General features: G+C 57.1%; 1 protein-coding gene across 1 annotated transcript in view; it reads right to left on the reverse strand.

Annotated features, from left to right (window-relative positions):
- The window catches only part of LOC118916006 (periplakin-like), a 41,933-nt gene that overhangs the window by 9,716 nt on the left and 10,832 nt on the right, over positions 1–21,385 (reverse strand). Inside the window, 14 exon segments of the mRNA XM_036892499.2 lie at positions 1,563–1,720; positions 1,895–1,992; positions 2,844–2,995; positions 3,369–3,515; positions 3,616–3,738; positions 4,928–5,023; positions 5,936–5,970; positions 5,973–6,036; positions 6,122–6,283; positions 7,379–7,420; positions 7,507–7,629; positions 8,095–8,215; positions 8,896–9,050; positions 13,103–13,193. Of these exon segments, the coding sequence (XP_036748394.2) occupies positions 1,563–1,720; positions 1,895–1,992; positions 2,844–2,995; positions 3,369–3,515; positions 3,616–3,738; positions 4,928–5,023; positions 5,936–5,970; positions 5,973–6,036; positions 6,122–6,283; positions 7,379–7,420; positions 7,507–7,629; positions 8,095–8,215; positions 8,896–9,050; positions 13,103–13,193 (1,567 nt within the window).

The following is a 21,385-nucleotide window of genomic DNA, read 5'->3' on the forward strand; positions in this document are numbered from 1 at the left end:
TGTGGATGCTGCTGGGGGCTGTGTGTCTGTAGACCTGGAACCCTGGGCCAGTGCAGCCACAGAGAACAGCACTGCATGCCAGACTGAGTGGGAACTTCAGGCGATGTTGGTCCTGCCTGCCTGGTGGCCGACCTGGGCTCGGGCTGACCCTGCACGGCCCCTGCCAGACCGCATTTGCCAACAACACCCTGGTAGTGATCTGCGTGAACGCCGCCACCCCCTTCCTCAGCCTCACCACCTCGCTCAACTGCACCACAGGTATGGCGCGCGGCACTGCACCTGCCACCCACTAGCCCCTGGCTGCCCTGACCAGGCCTTCCCACGCCTGCAGCCTTCTTCCAGGACTACCCCCTGTCTCTGAGCCCCTCATCTCACAAGGCCACCCTCATCATCCCCTACCCAGAGACAGACAGCTGGTACCTCTCCCTGCAGCTCGTGTGCCTTGAGGGTCCTGGGTGAGCAAACCTGGGGCTGGAGGGAGGACATTTAGGGCTGCCAGTGGGGGACAGGCAGCAGAAGGCTGAAACATTGCCTTCAGGACCCGGGGCGAGGCCACCCGCTTTGAGTCTTTGAGTGCCCCATCTTCCTGCAGGGTCACTTGCCCTCTGGGAATCAGGAGAGATCCCCTTCCTCACCTGGCCACCCCTCCTGCCAGCACACAGGAAGGAGGACTAGCCTAGGACACAGCCCTGGGCAGACTAGGACTTGGGGCCGTGCAAGGGGAAAAGGGCATCATGGCCTCGGCAGATCTCATGGCCACTGTCCTCCAGGGCTTAGAGCCTGGGGGCCTCAGTTCTGGGTTCATGTGTCCAAGAGCCTGGCGGGGGCCCTGCGAGGTAGGTACTTGCCCTCCCATTCAGAGTGCGAATCCTACACCTCCGAACAGCGTAGGAAGGGCGGTGCCGGAGCCCCTGTGACTGCCCACTGCTGAGCATCCTCTGGGCCCCGACTCAGTCCATACCAGCCCTGATGTAAGGCCGCATCAAGGGCCAGTGCCTTCTCTGTAAACCAGGAAAGGTCATGCTTCCCTCAGAGAATGGGCACTGAGGACTTGAGAGGCTGGCGGTGAAAGGGGGGTGTTGGACGGCACCCACATGCATCATCTTGCTCCCTCCTTCTGAGGCCCCCGGAGTGGGGACTGGCCCATTTTGCGGAAGAAACTGAGGCTTGGGCTTAAATAACGTGTCTTTAGCCAAGCAACCAGCAAGCAGCTCTGTAACTTGGAAGCCCGTGTGCTTCTGGGCACCGCAGCCTCCCCTGGGCTCAGTGCTGAGCTGCTCAGGCCGCAGTCACTGCTGCCCTGGGTGCCGCTGTGAGCCCGCAGGTGACAAGCCATGCACAGGGAGCTTGGGCCTCACCAGCTCTTCCTCCTGGGGATGTATCTGGGGTGCTAAGACACAGGCATCTCCTCAATCCTCAACCTACAGCAGCCCCCTGACTGCCACAGATCAGGACTAAGGGTACATGTGGCAGGTGGTCCCCACTGAGCACCAGGACCCCCACAGGGATGAGATCTTGAGCAGGGCCCCAAGGGGCCAGCCCGTGTCCCCAGCGGGCAGTACCTTGAGGTCCTCGGCCCACTCGGCGCTGTCCTGCACCGCACGGTCCTGCTCCAGTGGTGGCCGCAGGATCCCCGTGACGGCCGTCTCCTGCTGGTCCAGGTTGCTGGCCACCTTGTCCAGGCCAGCTAGCAGCTGCCACCCCTGCAAGTCAAAAGCATCTGTCAGAGGGAAATCAGAGAAGCACGTGGCAGGGGAGGGTGTGAGGCCCAGGGAAGGGCCAGCCCAGCCGCACACCCCCATGACTGACCCACGTTCCCATCTGCAGCACAGACCCTGGGTTCAGCGCCCCCATCGTATCCCCCTAGAGCCTTGGGCAGTGGCCCGGCACCCACCTCCGGGGTTCTCTGCTTTCAGCACCTCGTAGCGCTGCTGGAGGGCACCTCTGCTGCCCGCTGCCTTCTGCTGCACGCTCCAGAACCGGCTGTCCAGGCTGTGGGAGCAAAGGTGGGCTGGGGCCAGGGCAGCCCACTCTCCCTCCAACCAGACACAGGAGCCCCAGCCTCTGGCTGGGCACACGGCCCAGAGGAGTCACACGGCTCACCAAACACTCTGAGAAGCCAGTACACGCAATGGACTCGCCATGATGCTGTCTTTCTCCCTTCTGATTTCACATGGACCCCCTTCCTTCTCTCTCTCCTTTCCACTTTTTTCTTCATAGCAAGTCTCACTACCTAAAATTATCCCTGGTTCTGTCTTCCCCACCAAGGTGCTCCCTGAGGGAGTACACAGTAGGTGCTCAATAAATACGTGCTGAATGAATATGTGAAGGCATTCCTTGAGTCACCAATACATTGAGGCATTCTGGGGTGCTCTGCACTGAGCAAGGCCTGGAGACAGAAACCCCAAGAAGCCCTGCCCAGTGAGATGGATGCACACACAGGGCATCCCGCCAGCAGTACATGCAGCGGGAGAAGGCGCTTGGGAGCCGAGGGGCAGCCCCATCCCTGAGGCCAGGGTGGGGGCGAGGGGCAGTCAGGGGAGGCTTCCCACAAGAGGGACCCCAGAGCTGAGTCCTGAGAGGCCTGAGCCACGCAGGCTGCAGGTAGGTGGCCGGGTAGTGGCAGCAGCAGGCGCAAAGGCCGAGAGACACCTGCGGAGGCCTGTGCCCACCGCTGGACGCTCACATAAGCAGGTTGGTGGGGGACAGTGTCTCTCCCTCCCGTACCTCCAGAGGGTGCGGAGCCTGAGGCTGGGCCAGGAGGCCGGGGCTGTGAACGGGGCCTGAGGGGCCCAGGGGTGGGGGATAGGGCGACCGCGCACCCGGCTCCCCTGCCCCAGTACCTGTCGGCCAGAGACAGGGCCTCGGGGTCGGTGGGGAGGATGGCGAAGCAGACGGCAGGGACGCTCAGCTTGTTCCCCGTGCTGTCGGTGAGGTCCCAGCTCTCCCCATTGTTGCTCTGCAAGGTGGAGCTGCAGCCCCGGGAGATCGGGCCCTGGCAGGGGCAGACCGGTCGGGACACATGGAGATGCCTGCCCGGCTGGCTGGGCCCTATCACCGGCCGCGCCTCCCGTCTTGGACCTGGGGAGCTGTCTCTCAGGCCCTCCTGAAGAGGTTGTGCCATAGGCAGAGGAAAGGGGCCCCATGGAGGGGATGTGGTGGGCCTGTGGGCCCAGCACCACTGGCATTCCCCTTTGTGGAGCCCCCACCACAGAGGGCCAGGGCAGCTGGCAGAGGGCGTGGGGCTGGCAGGGACTCCAACAGCGGGTGGGCACTAGCTCCTGATGTGTGAGGCCTGCATCTGGCCATGTCACCACCAAGCCTTTTCAGTGCCATGGACAGAGGCAGGTGGGGTGGGCTGGCCTCACCTGGTCGCCCTCAAAGTCGCAGAGCGCCTCCACAGGGATGGGCTGAAGCGGCGTCTCCCGGCAGTACCTGAGGGGCACCACCTGCTGCCCTCCCTTCTGCAGGTCCCGCACCACATGCTCGTATTTGTCCAGAGCCGCCTCCTGGTCCTGAGCACAGGGGGAGCGCCCGTTGAGGCCACGCGGCTCTGCCCTGTGGGCGGGTGGGTGGGCGGCAGCTGCGGGCAGGCCCCAGAGGCCCGTCACTCACACTCAGCTCCTGTAGCAGCAGCTCAATCTGGAATCGGTCCTTGAAGTCCGGGCTGTACTTCTGGTCCAGGTCTGAGTCCACGTTGCACAACAGCTCCCGAGCATCCTTCATGTCTTTGTGGAACTAGGGGAGACCAGGGGGTCCTGTTATGGACGGGAAACCACAGGACACTCAGGCTAATCCCAGCTGTGGCTTCAAGCCCACCCCTGGGTGGGGCTGGGCCTCCCTGAGCCCTGGGATCTACAGGCCAGGCGGCTTGGGGCACCCCCAGCCTCCCCGGCCCGGCTTCCTCGGGGCCTTGTGGGGAGGAAGCCAGGTCCCTCTGCACCAACCCACATGTTAAGATTTCATACATACACGCCGCCAAGCTCTAAGTTCTATCACTTTCTTCTCTTTGTGCTAGGGACACCCTAACTTAATGCTATACTTTCTAATTCTTGACACACGTAAGACAACCCTCTCCACTTTGTTCTAGACAATTCTCTCATCCATTCTTCAGTGTATCACCTCTGGAGTCATTCATTGTCATCTGTCCCCTGGGCTGCAGCCGTGAGCGGACTGTGGGATCCCTGTGAGCGCAAAGCCCAGCAGGACTTAGACACCAAACCAGGAGTTACTTTACTGAGTTCAAGAGTCCCCGGTCATAATCACCTGCAGCTCTTGTGAGCGCACTCCTGTGGGCACAGCCCGGTACCCATCAATGGCAGAACGGGCAGACACAATGAGGTCCGGCCACACGGTGGAATATTATTCAGCCATAGGAAGTGCTGCTACAATGAGCATAAACTGGGAAAACACGCTCAGAGAGGCCAGATACCAAAAGGTGCAGAGCATGTGATTCCATGTGTATGAAATCTAGAATAGCTAATCCACAGAGAAAGAAAGTAGAGGTTACCAGGGGCTGGGAAGCAAGTGTCTAATGGGCCCAGAGGTCCTGTTCAGGGTGGTAAAAAGGCTTTGGAAGGACAGTGCTGGCGGCTACATAACGCTGTGAATGTAGTGAGTGCCACCCATCATTACGGAGAATGACTAATTTCATGTCACATATATTTTACCAAAATGAAAACCCCACACGCTCATTCCTGGGCCCCATGCTGACCAGTGAATCAGATCCTTCAGCCCCCGCCCGCAGGGAAGACAGACAAGGGCCTGGAGAGCTTAGGGCACACTCGCACACGCCATCAGAAGCGTGGGCACTGGGAGGCCTGGGAAGGCAGCCCCACTCGGCGCCTGAGGAATCAGCACCACGGCCTTGAGTGGCAGGCACGGAGGCTCCGAGAGCTCCTGGTAAGGCACTTGGGCTGGCGGGCACCTGGTGGTAGTCCTCCATGTGCTTCAGGTGGCTCTCCTTGCAGATGAGCAGGTTCAGGTACTCCTTCCAGTCTGCGTGCACAGCCTCCATGTGCGCCTGTGAGGGGGGTGGGGGGGCAGGTCACTGCTGGGCTGGTGCCCGGGATGCTGAGGGAGGAGTGGGGGGGCAGGGGCACCTAGCGTCTGCCTGACTGTGGCTCCTACAGAGGCGGCCAGCTCCTGTCCAGGGGTGGGCGGGGGAGAGAGGGGATATGTTGAGGAGCCAAGCAGGGCAGCCATGTATGGGTGCTCGGTTTGTGTACTGTGCAAGTGACAAGTAGGGGCTGTGTCTGCCCAAAGCGGTGCTTTTTAAAAATTCTCACGAAGGTTACTGTAGGGGTTGAATGGTGGTATCCTCCCTTTCCCAAAGTCGTGTCCACCCAGACCGCAGAATGTGACTTTATTTGGAAACAGGGTCTTTGCACATGTAATTGCTTAAGGATCTCAAGATGAAATCACCCAGGGCTTAGGGTGGATCCTAAATCCAATGACTGGTGTCCTTGTAAGAGAAGGAGCTGACACACAGCGAGGGAGAAGGTCATGCGCAGACAGACAGGCGATGCAGCCCCAAGCCAGGGCACACCGAGGCTCCTGGTGACCCGCCAGCAGCCAGGAGCGAGGCAGGGAAGGCCTCTCCCCAGGGCCTTCACAGGGGACAAGCCTGCTGACACCTTCATTTCAAACTTCTCGCCTCCAGGCTTCATGTGAGAGAATCAGTTTCTGTCACTCAAAGCCACCAAGTGGTCATTTACTATAGCAGCCCTCGGTGACTGAGGGGCGCCGGGCTGCGGTAAAGGATTAAGATGAGAGAAGGCAGGATTGGACAGAGGAAGGTAAGACGGCAAAAACGGAAAGACAGAGGACACAGGATGTCCCCACCTCGGGGGACTGCCCAAGTCCTGGGCAGCCTACAGCAGGGGCTGCCCTGAGGCCACCCTGGAGGAAGCATCCCCTCCAGGGGCACACACACCTCAATGGAGTTCCTCCCGGGGTGCTCGGTGGCCAGTCACCCTTGCTGTGCAGCTTATTGATTCTCTCCTCTTTGACCTTCAGGTTCCAGTTGAAGAAATTCTGCATCAGGGGTCATGGAGAGGGCTCAGCGCTGGCTGGCAGCCCTGTGCCCCTTCCCGGCCCACTCCCAGGCCCCAGCACCCACCTCGTACTGACGCGGGCAGCTGGGGTAGTCCAGATTGCGGTCACTCCAGTCGTACTGCATGCGGTCGTGTGCCTGCTGGTCCAGCCAGTACAGCTCATTGGTGCAGCGCTGCATGTAGTCCTGCAGTGAGCTCAGGTGCCGCTGCCAAGCCTTGGACGCTGCCTGCAGGGCAGGGACAGGGCTGAGGCCTCCCGGCATACCTCCTGCGGGGTTGGGCACCTGCCAGCCCAGCAACAAGCCCAGCCTGCCCATCCCTGGCTGGCCTCCCACGGACCAGTCACCCAACCCTCCGAGACTTGTGCAAATGTTTACTGAGCATCTGCTAAGTGCCAGGCATCACTCCAGGCACTGCAGATACAGCTGCGGAAGAGACAGATGAGGCCCTTGTGGAACTGGCATCTCTGTGGGGCCTTAGTTTCCTCATCTGCAAAATGGGTATGACAACACAGGCGATCTCCTAGAGCACAGAGGCTGGCATACAGCTGGTGCTCAATAAGCATTAGCAACTGCCACGAATGTTTTTATCTCTATCAAGATCACCACGTAGAAGGCGGGAATGTCAAAAGCAAACTGCTACCGTTTTATGTATGAGAAGAGGTGGGGCATAGGGGAGGCTGCAGGGGAAGGAAGGAGGGTGTTTGCGTTTTCTCTGCAAGTAAGAACACATACGTGGGGCCCGCCACGTGCCGGGACTGCGCTAAGGTCTTCGACATTAGTGCAATCCTCACAGCAATCCTAGGAGACCAGGCACTCAACGTAACTCCAGCTCACAGATGAGGAAAATGAGGCTAAGCAGCTCACTCACGGTCTCCCCACCAAGGGTCCATGGAGGCGGTGCAGCTCTGGAGCCTCCACGTGGCTGTACTCTACCATCTCAGCATTGTCACGTCCCATGCATTCGAAATGTGTGCAACTGGAGAGCATTTACACATTGCACGTGTAGTTTTAAAAAGAACGTTCTTTAAAGGTTTTAAAAAAGGGAAATAAGAATTTCTTCTTATAAAGCACAAGCATCATACTCGGCACACACAAGATGCTTAATAAGGAAATAAGCAAACTGTAGGACAGGCCGTATCTGCAGCATCTATTAGGGTTTTCCGTGAGCACAGGGCAATCCAGGGCGCCTCTCAGGAAGGGGTTTGGGGACCATCTCCGGCCACTCAATCCCCTCTGTTTCTGGCATGTTAACTGCATGCTTCCTGTTCCTGCAGCCACAGCTTCCCACCCCACCTGTCGTGTTCCCTGGGGGCTGCTCACCAGCAGTTTCTGGTACTTGGCCTGGAGGTCACTGTTCTGCTCCTGAGGACAGAGCCAAGGGCACGGGTCAGGGTGGGGCTGCAGGCAAGCCCCTCCCTCCCAGGGTCCACTCCTCCGCGGGTGCCCACCTTGCCCCTATCCTTGGCCAGGTGAGGCCCAATGGCCTTGACCTCGTGGAAGATATTGTGCTTCTCCACCTGCTGGTCCACCAGCAGCAGGTCCATCCCGAAGCTCTGGCTGCTCAGCTTATCCTGGGGGGTGGCGGCCAGAGAGATGGTGGGGATCGGGGGTGCTGGGACTCAGCCTCCACTATGGCCCCGGAGAGACGCAGGGAGCGGCTGTCACCTCCACCATCCATCTGTGTCATCATGTTTAATCTCACTGCAACTTCCGAGGCCCACACGGTCTCCACTCATGTCACAGATGGCTGGGGGAGTCTGCCAGGCCCCCAGACTCCTGCCTCCAGCCTGCCAGGACCCCAACAAGCTGGGGGTTAGGGGGGTGATCCCAGGAGGGTCCCAGTCTCCACTTCTGCTGTGTGACCCTCAGCTACGTGACACACCTCTCTGAGCCTTACTCTTCTCATCAACAGAAACATCAGGAAAATCGAGAACACAACTGTCCCCGCCTTCCCCCGGCAGGACTGCGGTGTCTGTCAGATGGTGGGGTCCTCTGTGCACACACAGCCGCCTCCCCAGCTGAAGCCAAGCCTGTACCAGCTTTTCCTCCACGAGCGCCGCCCAGTTGACCTGCAGATCCACCTCCTTCACGGCCAGGCTGTAGATCTGCTTGTGTTTCCTGCGGAGGTTGGTCACATGCTCCTTCAGCTGCCGGATGCTGCGTGGGGAGAGCAACCACCCTGGTCAGCAGGATCGTTGGCAGGGGCACCGCCTGCCCCCGCGGGCCTGCCTCCCCAGGATGCTGCTTAGTGCCTGGATGGGCAGTGTGACAGGGGCCGTAGGCTCCAAGCACTGGCATCCTCCTCCTCCTGTCCATGCTCCCTCCACGTTTCCCAGGACCTAAGGGGGCCCACTGCTCTCCAGGGTCCACCGTCCAGCAGGTGCTCCGGGATGGTGTGGGCCATGAGAGGGACAGTGCAGGGAGTCAGGGGGCACGCAGACACCCATGCCCCTGCCAAGGGTGGGGCGGGGGCAGTGGGGGCCAAGGGATGTGTCTTGGGTGCTGATTCACCCACACCTGAGTGAGGTGAGAGCAGTGGGCATGGGAGGCCAGTCAGGCCTCCAGGAGTGGGAGCTCATGCGCCAAAGCCTGGAGGTCAGACAGCGCAGGGGTCAGGAGCTGTGGCTGCACTACGACCAGCACAGTGGGATCAGCACTCTGAGCCTCAGTTTCCTTGACTGCAAACTGGGCTGTCACAACGATAACATAAAGCCACTGGGCATGTGCCCAGCATCTAGGTGGCCCTCAGGAAACCCTGGTGTGGACTCCTGAGCAGACTGCAGCCCTCCTCCGTGGCCCAGAGGGGCTCCCCAGAGACCCCAAACAGAGGGACCTACTCTTCAGCGATCATGTCCCCCTGGGGATGCCTCATCTGCTTGGCGATGGCCGAGTCTGCCTCCAGCAAATACAGCAGCTTCTCAGAGTCCGACACCTTCTGCAGGGTCATGTCCCGGTGCGCGAGCTGCTGGCCCTCCTGCAGCCGGGCCAGGTCCTGTGGGAATCATGAGACAGAGGTGGGGACAGAGGACAGGGACTCAGTGGGCACTGCAGGGATAGGAAGGCTGGGAGGAGGGGGCGGCTCCTTGGGCCAGCCAGGTCCAGGAGACACCAGAAAGGCCATTCAACAGATGAACCTCCCAAAGGTGATTTCAAGTTCACACAAGTGGGTGTTTGCCAGGGAAACACGTCAGGTGGAATGAGGAGAACCGGCTTTAGCTCTGGTAGTCGGTGAGGCCCCTATGAGGCAGTGACACAAGCTAAGAATGAAGGACAGAGAGAAGAGTGTCCTAGGCAGAGGCAACAACCTATGCAAAGGCCCTGAGGCAGGAAAGGGCAAGCTGTGACTGAACTCACAGGGGCTAGAAGGCTGGATGGAAGAGAGAGGCAGGCAGGGAGGCAGGAAGCAACACGGCCCCACCCATCCTTAAAGGGGAAGCATGGGGCCTCTGCAGGGGGAGGGTACAAGACAGGAGGGCAGCCAGCAGGCGCAACAGGCGCCGGGTGACAGCTGAGAGTGTCCCTCACCAGGCGGTACCAGCAGAGATGGTGAGAATGAACAGTGGTGGGTGTTAGGTACAACCGCTAAGTCACTGATGAATCCAGGGTCTCTGCTTGTTTAGGGAAGAGCAATGCATGGCGGTCAGGACAGCAGGTTTCCAACCACCACCAGTTAATCCCCGAGTCAACACTCGTGAAGCTTGGCTGGACACTGCGAGGGGGAGGCAATGATGAGGCAGTGATGGCTGAGGACAGACCAGGGTTACTTGGGGGCCTGGAGGCGGACATCCCTCCCCTGGCTGGGTCTCAGCGTCCCCATCTCTGCAATGGGAACAAGAAAAATGCCTGCTACAGAAGAGGCATCCCAGAGAACTCTCTCAGCAGTAAAATGATGGAGCCTCCCAAGGAAGAGGAGGGGACACAGAGGATCCTATTTCTGTGAACTGCCCTGAACCAGCTGATCCATCGAGGCAGAAAGTAGATGAGTGTGCTTGCCCAGGGGCTGGGGTGCAAACAGGCCTGAACCGTAAATGTGCCCAAGAGATTCTACGAGGGGATGAAGATGTTCTGAAGCTGATTCATGGAAATGGCCATGCCACTCGGCGAAGTCACTAAAAATCACTGTGGTGGACACTTGAAGTGGGAACATTTTATGATACTTAAAATGTGCCTCCATAAAGTGGTTAAAAAAGGAAAAGAAAGGAAGCAACCGCAAAAGGGAAAAGATGTGAATGGAGGCGATGTAGCGCCTGGTACAGAGTGAAAACTCGACTTCCCTTTGGAGGAAAGGTGTCCAGCCCATCTTCCCCGACCAACTCAGCATGGGCCGAGGGGCTTGGAGGGGAGGCCCGTGGGTCAGAAGGCCAGTGGGGCAGGGACACCTCTCCACCCAAGGGGGCGTCTGGCCCAAAATAAACAAACTGCAAAAGAATGTCACGGCTCTTGGCTCGGGTGGAATTTTATCCACTTGATCATCACCAGGTGATGAGAAGCTCCCCCCAGCGCCCCAGGCAGTCACAGTGTCAAAGATTAATTTTGCAGAAGGGGGAAGTAAGTTAATCATTGCCTAATTCATGCAGGTGCCATGTGGGAGCACAGGGCCTCTCAAAGCCTGGCCCAGAGGAGAGAACACCTGGGGAACCAGTCGGCAGACTGATCAGGATGGGGAGGCCAGCCGAGGAGTAGCCTCTCCAGGACACTGACCGGGAAGGTCACAGGGACACCCCGGGAGCTGTTTTCTTTCTTGACGTGAATGCGGGTAACTCTGATGGCCGGGCGCAGGGGGGACTCTTAACATTTGGACACTTTCTATGTACCTTAGGTACATTATACTTCAATAAAAAGGTTTTTAAAAGTAGAAACAAATCATAGGCACTGGTGTATCTAAAAAAGCACCCAGACGCTGACAGGCAGACGAGACAGCAAGTCCTGCATACACCCCTGGTCTGGGCTGGGCGGTCAGGATATGGACGTTCCCTGAGCCAATCTTTCAGCTTCTATGTGCATTTAAAGCTTTGGGCGGACACAGAAGGTCCCATGTTATAGGAATCCATTTACATGAAGTGTCCAGAATAAGCAAGTCCGTAGAGACAGAAAGCAGGTAAGCGGTCCCAGCGGGGAGCGCAGGCTGATGGCTCCGGGTTTCCCTCTGTGGGGATGGACGGAGCTAGACGGTGGTGGCGACGACAGCACTGTGAACGCACTGAAGGCCACGGAATGTTCACTTCAATGTTGACTTGATGTTACGTGAATCTCACTTCAATTTTTAAAAAATAGGAAAATTCAAGAAAACTTTCGGATAATTAAGTGAATAATATGTCCTTTCTGAAAAAAATGAAGGAAAGAAAAGATTCATCCTCGCCTTCTTCAAAACATGTTTTTTCATGTCTGTTTGTTCATTTGAAGTTAAAAACAAAAGTTCAAAATCATCTCCCAAATACATCCTTGTTACTGTGAGTCATCACTCTAAGCAAATAAAATGAGAGGGCTGGACCCTGTTCTCACACACACACACATACGCACGAGACACAGGCAGATACACCAGCGTGTTAATAGCTGAGAGATCTCTCTGGAAGTGTAATTATACATGATTTTAATTTACTTCATTATACTGGTTTAGAGGTTCTAAAATGTTTGCAACAAGCAAATATTACTTGTATTAGGAGGAAAAAAGGACACTCCCCAAAGAGCTGTTATCATTTAGGGAAGAAAACACAGCAGCCATGAGAGAGGGGAGTAAAAACTCCCAAGAGGGGCTGGGTACTAGGGTGGGTCTGATGGAAAAGATACTGGTGGGGCACTGAGGAAGGAAAAGGGGGGGTGGAGGGGCAGGTGAGGGCAGAGGGGGAGGCATAGGGAGGGTCCCTGGCAGGGAGAAGAGTCCCCACTTGCCTCTCCCGCCCCCACAGTCCCCACGCCCCCATTTCTCACCCCAGCCCGGCCCATAGCCCACCGCTGCCCCTCAGATCTCGGGGCACCTGTGGGCTGGCCCTGGATGGTCAGAGGCGGGGGCCGCCACAGCTGGGCGCCTGGGGACCACCTGGAGCTGCCAGGCCTTGAGCTCCCTTAGCACTTGTCTACCCACAATCCCCCCATCTCCTGGACCTGCCTCTGAGTCATCACCTGGGGAAGAAGCCAGATAAAACACAGACTGCCCAGGTAAATTCAAATTTCATAAACACAGATTATATCTCAAATAGTGCATGGGACACACTTATACCAAAAAAAAAAAATTGTGTTCTGAAATTCAAATTTACCTGGATCGTTGTATCTTTATTTGCTAAATCTGGCAACTCCACCTCCGCAATGCTCCTGGGGCCAGTTATGTCCCTGGACTAGTCACCTGGGCCCTCTCTGAACCTCAGTCTCTCCAGCTACAGAATGGGTATAAACTCAACCCCACTGGGCTAGCAGAGGGTTCAAGGAGAAGACAGTCACCCTAGCAGCTCACAGTTTGAGCGCTGCTCCAGAGTCTGAGTGGCACAGAATCCTCCAGAGCGCCTACCAGCCCAAGGTGAGCATTAGCCCCAGGCAGCAGAAGAGGAAATTGCAGCACACGGTGGTGGTGGGGGGCGGTTAGCCCAGCTACGTCCTCTGTCCTCTCTGAGAAAGGAGGAAGCTCACATGCATCTGAGTAGAGGCTGTGGTGACCCCACACTGTGTAGTCCCCGCAAATCCTTGTGGCAGCCCAGGAGATGGCGTGACTCCTTCCAGAGGGAGTCACTCACAGAGAGGTAAGGGTACTTATCCAAGGTCACACAGTGACGACGAAGCAGGGGTCCTAACCGGGGCCTGGTCTCTGAGACTAGGGCTCTCGTCCAGACACGACCCAGGCTGGGGGCTGAACTACAGCCCCCCGGGTCTCTCTTCCGAGTTTCTCCACCCCAGCTCTGCTGACCTTTGGGGCTGGGTCGTGTCTCCAGACCTGGCTACATGTACCCTGCGGGGTAGAATCACCCCCAAGTGAGAAGCCACAGGGTCACACAAGACCCTGTTCCTGAGTGGGGCTGGAGGCGCAGGGGGCCCTCGGGGTGGGGGAGCACTCACGCTCTGCACCTTGGCCTCCATGTCCACAATGTTCCTCTCCACCTGGTCAGCATTCTTCTGCAGCTGCTCGATCAGCTCCTTGTTAGAGATGCTGCGGGCAGAAGGCAGTAGGCCCCAGTGGCTCGAGGGGAGGGCGCGCGCGCACACACATACACACACCCGCTGAGCAGCGCGCGCACACACACACACACACACACACACCACCACCCCACACCACCCCTGCTGAGCAGGAGCTTCCCAGTGAGCCGCAGAGGGAGTTCGGCTGTCCCCCAGGGCAATGTCACTGAAGCCGCAGGTGTGAGCCAGCCCCTGCTGAGCAGCCCCACCCCAGCCACTCGCTCTAAGACTCCTGTTTGCCACCTCAGCAGAGCACCCACATTCTCTCCCCACAGATTTTTTAAGATGTAATTCACATACCTTAAAATTCGCCCTTTTTAAAGTGTAGAAATTCAGTGCTTTTTAGCCTATTCACAAGTTATATGACCATCACCACTATCTAATTCCAGAATGTTTTCATTACCCCAAAAAGAAACCCTGACCCATTAGCCATCACCCGCCCTCTCTTCCCAGTGACTTCCCATCTCCTTGGCTTTGTCTACTGGGGACACGTCCCATGAGGGGGATCATACAGAAGGTGGCCTGTTGTGTCTGACATCTTTCTCTTAACATAGTATTTTCAATGTTTTATTTGAAATTCAGTATTTCAGTTCAGGTTGTAGCATGAGTCAAGCTGTTCTTTTAATGGCTGAGTAATATTCCTTTGTGCAGATGGACCACCTTGTGTTTATCCGCTGATGGACATTTGGGCTGTTTCCACCTCTTGGCCATTATGAATCATGCTACTATGAAGGTTTAGACACAAGTTTTTGCGTAAGCACCCTTATTGTTAAATACCTGATACTTTTCTTTTGACCTATGCATTCTTTATATTTAAATACATTTACTTAAAAAGGGGACTTGAGCTCCCCATTATAAACAGAAAACAAGAAATCCTTGCCATAAATGAAAGTAACTGCCAAAATAAATTCCACAGAAATAAAACGATGGCACTGGGTCCCTGCCGGACTCTTGGTTGCCTGCACACTTCAAGACCAAGCCCTGCCCTCTCTTGCTGAAAAGCAGAGCTTGGCATGTACCGTGGCCGATTGGAGGGTACCAGTAAGCTCAGACCCTCTCTCAGATGCTCCCAGGGCATCTCAGACATGAGATCAGAACCGCCTCCCCACCGCGTCTCTGCGTTTTCTCCGGTCACAGATGGCTACCCTCAAAATCGCTGCACAGCCTCTGGCAGACACTGTCGTGCGGGGTCTGTGTGACTTGGCCACGCGGCTGTGCCTCTGTGCCTCTGCCTCCCTGTCCAATGGAATGACCATACCTCTCCCAGAGGGCGTTACAGACGGGGGTGAGGTTATGCAGGCAGAGAGCCGTAAGCCTCACAGAAGAGTGTGATCACAGTCATCAAGGAGCCTCACCATTCAGTGTCCAGCTCTGCCCTTGTTCTCTTTAAACAAAACGAAGATGCAAATATCAGAGAGGGCCAGTCACCCAGCCAGCCAGCGATGGTCAGCACTGACACCTGATCCCCTGATGTGGATCAAAGACCCTGCGTACCAGCTCCACAGTGGAGCCTGGGCAGCCGAGCACCCAGAAGTTTCATTCCACCTGCACTCATTGAGCACCTACTGTGTGTCAGGCCCAGCAGCACACACAGACACAGCTTTACCCTCTGAATGTTCTCTCTCTAGACTAGGAGGAAAGCAGAATATACAGAAATAGTTACAAGACTGAGGCAGGTATGGGGGCTGGGGCTGCCCAGCAGAGCCTCCTGACCAACTGGGTGGGGACGGGGGTGGTCAGCGAGGCTTCCTGGAGGAGGTGATGTCAGCTGGGTTCTGAAGGATGAGGAGGAGTTTGGGGCTCGTGGACACAAGGCACCAATGATGACAGGCCACACAAGAGGGAGGTCCTGGGCAGGGCTTTTGACCCTGAAGCACAGGGGCCACCAGCTTTTCAGAGCAGAATCCCCCAAATCAAGGCTGGGCCCCCTCCTGTGGGTCAGAGTCCCAGGCACTCCCACAGCCCCTCTGAATCCAGATCTCCAGAAGTTCTATTACTACTACTACTGCTGTTTTTATAGGTTCCCCAGGGCGCCCAGACACCCTTAGGGTTTGAGGTCCAATACTGCCGGTACCTCTGGCATGGGTGGAAGCTGGGGGTAGAAAAGGCTGCAGCAAACAAGCTGTGTCTGTCCTCGTCCAAACCTCACCTGAGGGTCTGCTCCATGCCAAGCCTGGGTGCACAGCAACTGGGGGCAGGGAAGCTCTTGGGGAACAAGACCCAGTCCGTACCCTCCATAAAGTCAACCAAGGAGGCAGCCTTTCCCAAAGTGGGGTCCCAGGAACCTCACTCCTGTAAGTCACTCATTGCATGAAGTCTTTGTCAGTCAAAGTAGTTAGGAAAACCCAACCCCTCCATCAGATCATGAGCCAGTAAAAGGCTCTGAGAAGTTCTGCAGTGGAGAAAGCTGGTATTCAGTGGAGTGGCCAGGAAAGCTCAGAAGGGGGCACTGTGGATGGGGGACCTGGGTAAGGAGGGGTAAGGTCTGGCCTGCCAGGTCATGGGCAGACCCTCAGCACCCCCACTCCCTGGCTGGGCAGACCACACAGGGAATATGAGCACGTTCAGGCTCCTCAGTCCCACCCCAGGCGGCCTGCCATGCCCAAACACGGCAGTTGCATCCCAAATATTTAGCCCCCAGCATTTTGGGCCCGTCGGGAATCTCCAGCGCGCATCAGGTGGAAGCCTTCATCACCCCTGGACCCAGCACCCCCTCAGAGCACGGGGCCAGCTCCCAAACCAGCCCCGTCATTGGTTGGGGCAGGTGTGAGGCAAGCACCTCTGGGCCCCACCCAGGCCAGCCTATGATTCCAGCTGAAGCCCAGCATCGGAAGGGGACGCCCGGTGGGAGGCGGCCAGCCCGGGGACCTGGTGGACGGAGGACTCAGCGGCAGGAGCTTGCTGTCAGACAGGCATGAGCTCCAAGTCCTGCTGGGCCACTGGCTGCTTGGGTGACCTCAGGCAAGCACCTCACCCTCGGAGTGACTCAGGTTCCCCATCTGCTGCCTGGGAATGACCACAAAGGCGTCGTGGAAATTTGACATTGCATGTGCTCTGGTGGACATCAGACACGTACGTCCATGGGTACCACCTCAATTGCATGCCCACCCTAAGTCCCAGGGAGGTTTGTAAGTCCCTTTACAGATGAGGAGACTGAGGCTCAGAGATGTCAAGGTGTTTGCCCAGGGTCACAGGGCTTGTGAATGGGGAGCCAGGATACTCTCCTCAGGCAGTCTTGCTCCAGAGGCCACATGATGGAACTCTGGCCTAACAGCCACTTCTAGGGGTGCTGGGGAAATCACATGAGCCAGTACAGCAATGACCCCCATCGCCATAACAGTGTGAGCTCATATACACATCAGGCTCACCACTCACTTCCTACCGAATCCAACCCCGTAACATAGGTATCTGACCTGTGGGTAATTATATTACTATTGCCACTTTACAGATCTGAAAACTGAGGACCAGAGAGGTTCAGTAACTTTCCCAACGTCACACAGTAATTCAACGTCAGAGCCAGAATTCCAACCCAGGCAGGCCCCCGAACCCAGGTTAACAACCCTATGTGACCATCCTATGGGGCTCCCAGCACATTATAGGCACTGAGCAGATTAAATTAAAATGCCAAATGCCCCAGACTGCGGTGGAGTACCACTTCTCACCCACTAGAATGGCAAGAATCAAAAAGCGTGATTCCATTTTCCTAAGGTGTCTAAAATAGGCAAATCCATAGGGACAGAAAGTGGTTCCTGGGGCTGGGGGCGGAGTGGGGAGTGCCTGCCATAGGCTTCTTTTTGGGGTGATGAAGATGTTCTAAAGTTGGCCATGCTAAGGCTGTACTAAAAGTACTAAAAATCATTGAATTGTACACTTTAAATAATAGAGTGAATGGTATGATACACGAGTTATATCTTAATAAAGCTATTACCAGAAAAATGGCAAGCATCCAAATTATAAGTGACGGGGGCCCATTTCTTCTTCCCTCACCACCTCCTGTCTGTCCCCCTTTTATCCTGTTGTCCGTGGAGGCTGGGCTAGCCCCAGGATACGCCCAGCTGCCTGGAAGATGCTAGTTAACGCTCAGAGAGGACTGACCATGTGCCCAGCTGGTGCTAAGAAGTCGCATAGATATTAGCTCATTCAATCCTGCCACCCCTGGAAGTAGCACTGTGACCCCATTTTACAGATGGGGAAACAGGCACAGAGTGACTAGATAACTTGGCCACAGTCTCATTGCCACAAAGCAGGGCAGAGCTGGGATTCCAATCCAGGCTTCTGAAGTATAGTCCAAGCACTTTGCCTTTTGGGGTCAGGGTCCCAACCGAGAGGCCCCAAAGGGCCCTGCATTCCTCCTGCCTGTCCAGGCAGCCAAGGGAGTCGACGGTGTCCCCGTGAGTGCCGCAGAGCTCCATGCCAGAGTGCAGGAGTGCGGGCAGGTAGGGAGAGCCACAGGGAGGGGGCACAGATCTCGGGGTGGCCGCTCCAGCTTTTCATCTCACTAATAAGCCACACTGGGGCAGCCAGACGAGGTACCTGTGGGCCGTCATCCCGGCTGCTGGAAGTCAAGACACAGCCCTTCCCCACCACCCTCATCTCTCCTGTCCTACCCACAGAGACAGCAGTCAGCCAGCTGAGCCAGGAAAGGGGAGGCAGACCCGAGTGACATGCCGAGAGGAGAACGCACCCGGCCCTCCCTGTACTCGGTCAAAGGATCACATAGACACAGGTGAGGGCAGAGGCTGTCGGCACTGAAAGGTGCCTCAGAAGTCATCCAGCCCCACCTGCTCATTACACAGATGAGCAAACTGTGAAGGCACCCATCCAAGGTCCCCCGGGGGGCAGCTGGTGTCTGGAGCCAGACAGGTTCAAATCCTGACGGCACCAGCCATAGGTATAACCTTAGAGGAGCTACTTTGTGTTTATGAGCCTCAGTTTCATCATCTATAAAATGGGAGTAGTACATCTTGCCTAGTTATATGAGGTGGGCGGAGGGTGGGGGTGCTCAGGGTCACTTCTGGATATACCTGAATTGAGTTTCAAAGGCCAATTTGGGGTTCGACTGAGCCGGGATTCAGAACAGCCTTTGGGGGCCCAAACGCAGATTCAAGATCATTTAAGCTCACAAGTGAAGCATCACTCATTTCACCAGAGCCTAAAACAGTGCCTGGCTCATAGGAATGCCCCACAGATATACGTTCAGTGAAGGAATGAGAATTCCCTAGCACGCTGCAGGGCCTCCAACGCGGTGGCCACGGCCGTTCATTCATGCAGCGGGTCCCCACGGCAGCTGCCGTCCCCAGCCCAGAGCCCTCACACCACGCACTGAAAGGCACATGGGCCTCTTCCCATGGACCCCCCCCTTTCTCTCCTGGGGACCCCTGCTTGCCAGTATTGCTTGGTCCTGTAATCTGGGCTCCTTCTGAAAAACAGGAACTTCGCAGTGGAGGGGACAGCAAGGCCTACACCACCAGGGAGAAGGCACATCAACTCTGTGGGACTCCTGACACCAGAGCACTTTCTCGGGATCCTTCCCAGTCAGGCAGTTCCTCCATCTGGCTCGGAGCCAGCAGATAAAGCCAAAGGGAGGGGGTCAGCAAGACACCTGACCAACCTCTTCAAAAGAGTCAAGGTCGCCAAAGACGGCCTGGAGGAAACTAAGCAGTCCTGATGACCAAATGGCACATGGGGTCTTGGAGCAGAAAAAGGACATTTGGGGAAAACCAGGGAATTAGAAAAATGTTTATCATTCTTTTTTTGTTTTAAGTTTCTTTCTGGATTCCCAGCAAACCCCTAGAGGGGCAGATGCTCCTGGGTGATGGGAAATGGACTCCAGGATGCCCACCTGTGTGGACAGGCAGAGAGAGCAGGTGGAGTGCCGCGGCCTGGGACCCCCTGGTAAAAGCTGATGAGGACGCAGGCCGCAGCTGTCCCCGGGAAGGACCTCCTCAGCCCAGCCCGTGGTCAGCAGCTGCTGGGAGGGTTTCAGCCACCAGGTGGGGGTCACACCTGGCAGCCTGGGGCTGGGTCCCAGGGGATCAAGCCCTTGTTTTCTTCTCCGGAGCTAAGGAAGCTGGAGGCTGGCAGGGATCCAGGCAGGCCAGGGTCATGGCCAAGGTGTGGCAAGGAGCCCAACTTACTTGGCCTGATCTGTGTATGAGACTTCTGGTGCAAAAAGGGAAAAATGGGGTGCAGGCTGGCTGGGAGGTGCCCTGAGGTTTCCTCAGATCCCTGGGGCTGGGTTTGGGGACACATTCAGGGACAAACAAGGACTTTCTGGGCTTGAGCCCAGAGGCGCCAACCTGGAACAGGCGCCTCTTTGTGTCCCAGGGCATATACCCTGAGCACTGGGGCTGCAGAGAAAGGGCCTGGGGGCCTCAGGTGGCATCAGGTACCCCTGCTCTGTCCGCGGGAGTTGGAAACTCAGTAACCACAGACCGACCTGCTTTCCACTCGGAGCGGAGGAGGTCAGCTGCCAAGTGGGGAGCTGTGACAGGAACCGGCTGGGGGATACCCGGGCATGGCCAGGAAAGCCCGTGGTCAGGTCAGGTCAGCAGGAGTGCTGAAGGGTGGCACCTGGGTGACCTAGATGCTAGGGATGCAAAAAAAGAGAACAAATGCATCTCAGGGGACCCTCACCCTCCATCCTGCTAGTCACCTCTTCTTATTTTAATTTTGTGAGGGTGCCCCTTGCCCTTTTCTGCAGCTCAGGGGGCAGTATGGCCCACTACTTAGACACCCAGAGTGAAGGCAGACAGCCTGGACTGGAACCCTGGCTCAGTCCCATTAAGCTGTGAATCCCTCAGTCTCTCTGGGCCTTGGTTCCCCATCTGTCAGTGGGGGTCATCTCTGTATGCAGACCACGGGGCTGGGCAGAGAGGAGAGAGCCGACATAAAACATTGCCTCAGGCAGTGAGCCCAGGCTCTCTGCTCCCACCTGAGGTCCCTGCCCAGGGATTTGGTCTCTTTTCAAGGAGCTGATAAAAGCCAGCGGTTGAGGCCTGACCTAAGAACCCACTGGCACCAGGCCACCCATGTCATTCACGCTGAGCCTTGTGCAAGCCCAGACACACTCTAGTTCTGCCTTACGATGTCACCTCGCCCAGGTGTGGGGAATTCACACATGACCTCAATATTCGGAAATGTCTCCTCCAATCCCTGCAGGGGAGCTGATGCATGTATGTGGGTAACAAGGGCAACGAGGCTGCCAGGAGGACATGACCCCAGACCCGGTCCTGGGTCTGGGCTGAGGACTGGGCCGGGGGATTCGGGGATTGCAGGGGTCTGGGGCTGTTTGAACCACAGGGTTTCTGCTGCTCTGAGAACCCACCCCTGTCTGCAGGAGGGAAACCGCAGAAGGGGAGGGTGGGGAGGGCCTGCCTACCCAGTTGTTCAAGCAGGGCCCTGAGAAGCACCCCAGGTCCTGGCCTCTCCCTCCCCGGTTCCTCTTGGGAACAGATCTCCACCTGATCAGGCTGCCGCCTCGCCTGGACCAATGCAACAGCCGCCCCCAGCACCCCAGCTCCCGCTCATTTGTCACATTTTCCAGAGATGCAACCAGACCTCACCAGCCGGCCGCAAACTGGAGCTCAAAATAGAGCTCACATTCCTGCCCACGGCCCACAGGGCCCCAGCCCTCACCCTGTGCCCGGCCACCCTGTCCAGGCGGCCAGCACTCTTTCCTGCCTCAGAGCCTGTGTGCCAGCCTCGCCCTCTGAGGGCCTCTGTGTGGGGGCCACCCTGGCCGAGACGCGGTCTCCCGCCCGCATGCCCAGCTGTCCCACTCCGTCTCCCCGCCTCCTGCCCGGGCTCAGCAGCGCCCCCAAGGGACCGCATCCCAGCCTCCTGCCCCCCAAAGGAGGCCCAGGGCACCATGAATGGCCAACCCCCCGCCACCAGTGGGAGCCACCCTGCCTCCAGCCCTCCCTGCCCAAGTCACAGTGCGCCAATGGGTGCCTTCTCCTCTCTAGCCTGTCTGCAGGGAGGAAACGAGTCAGCCTGGCACGGGGAAGAATGTAGCCTGTGCTGTTGCTCCAGCCCTGGTGCCTCTCTGGGTCTATTTTCTTGACTGAAAAATGGGGATAAGAATCGGTCCCGCCCAGAGGCTTGAGACAATCCAAGATGATCTTTGTGAAGCACCCGGATGTTGCGGTCACACTGCGGAGGCTC

Source organism: Manis pentadactyla, chromosome 7 (assembly GCF_030020395.1).
Source record: "Manis pentadactyla isolate mManPen7 chromosome 7, mManPen7.hap1, whole genome shotgun sequence".
Taxonomy (NCBI): Eukaryota; Metazoa; Chordata; class Mammalia; order Pholidota; family Manidae; genus Manis; species Manis pentadactyla.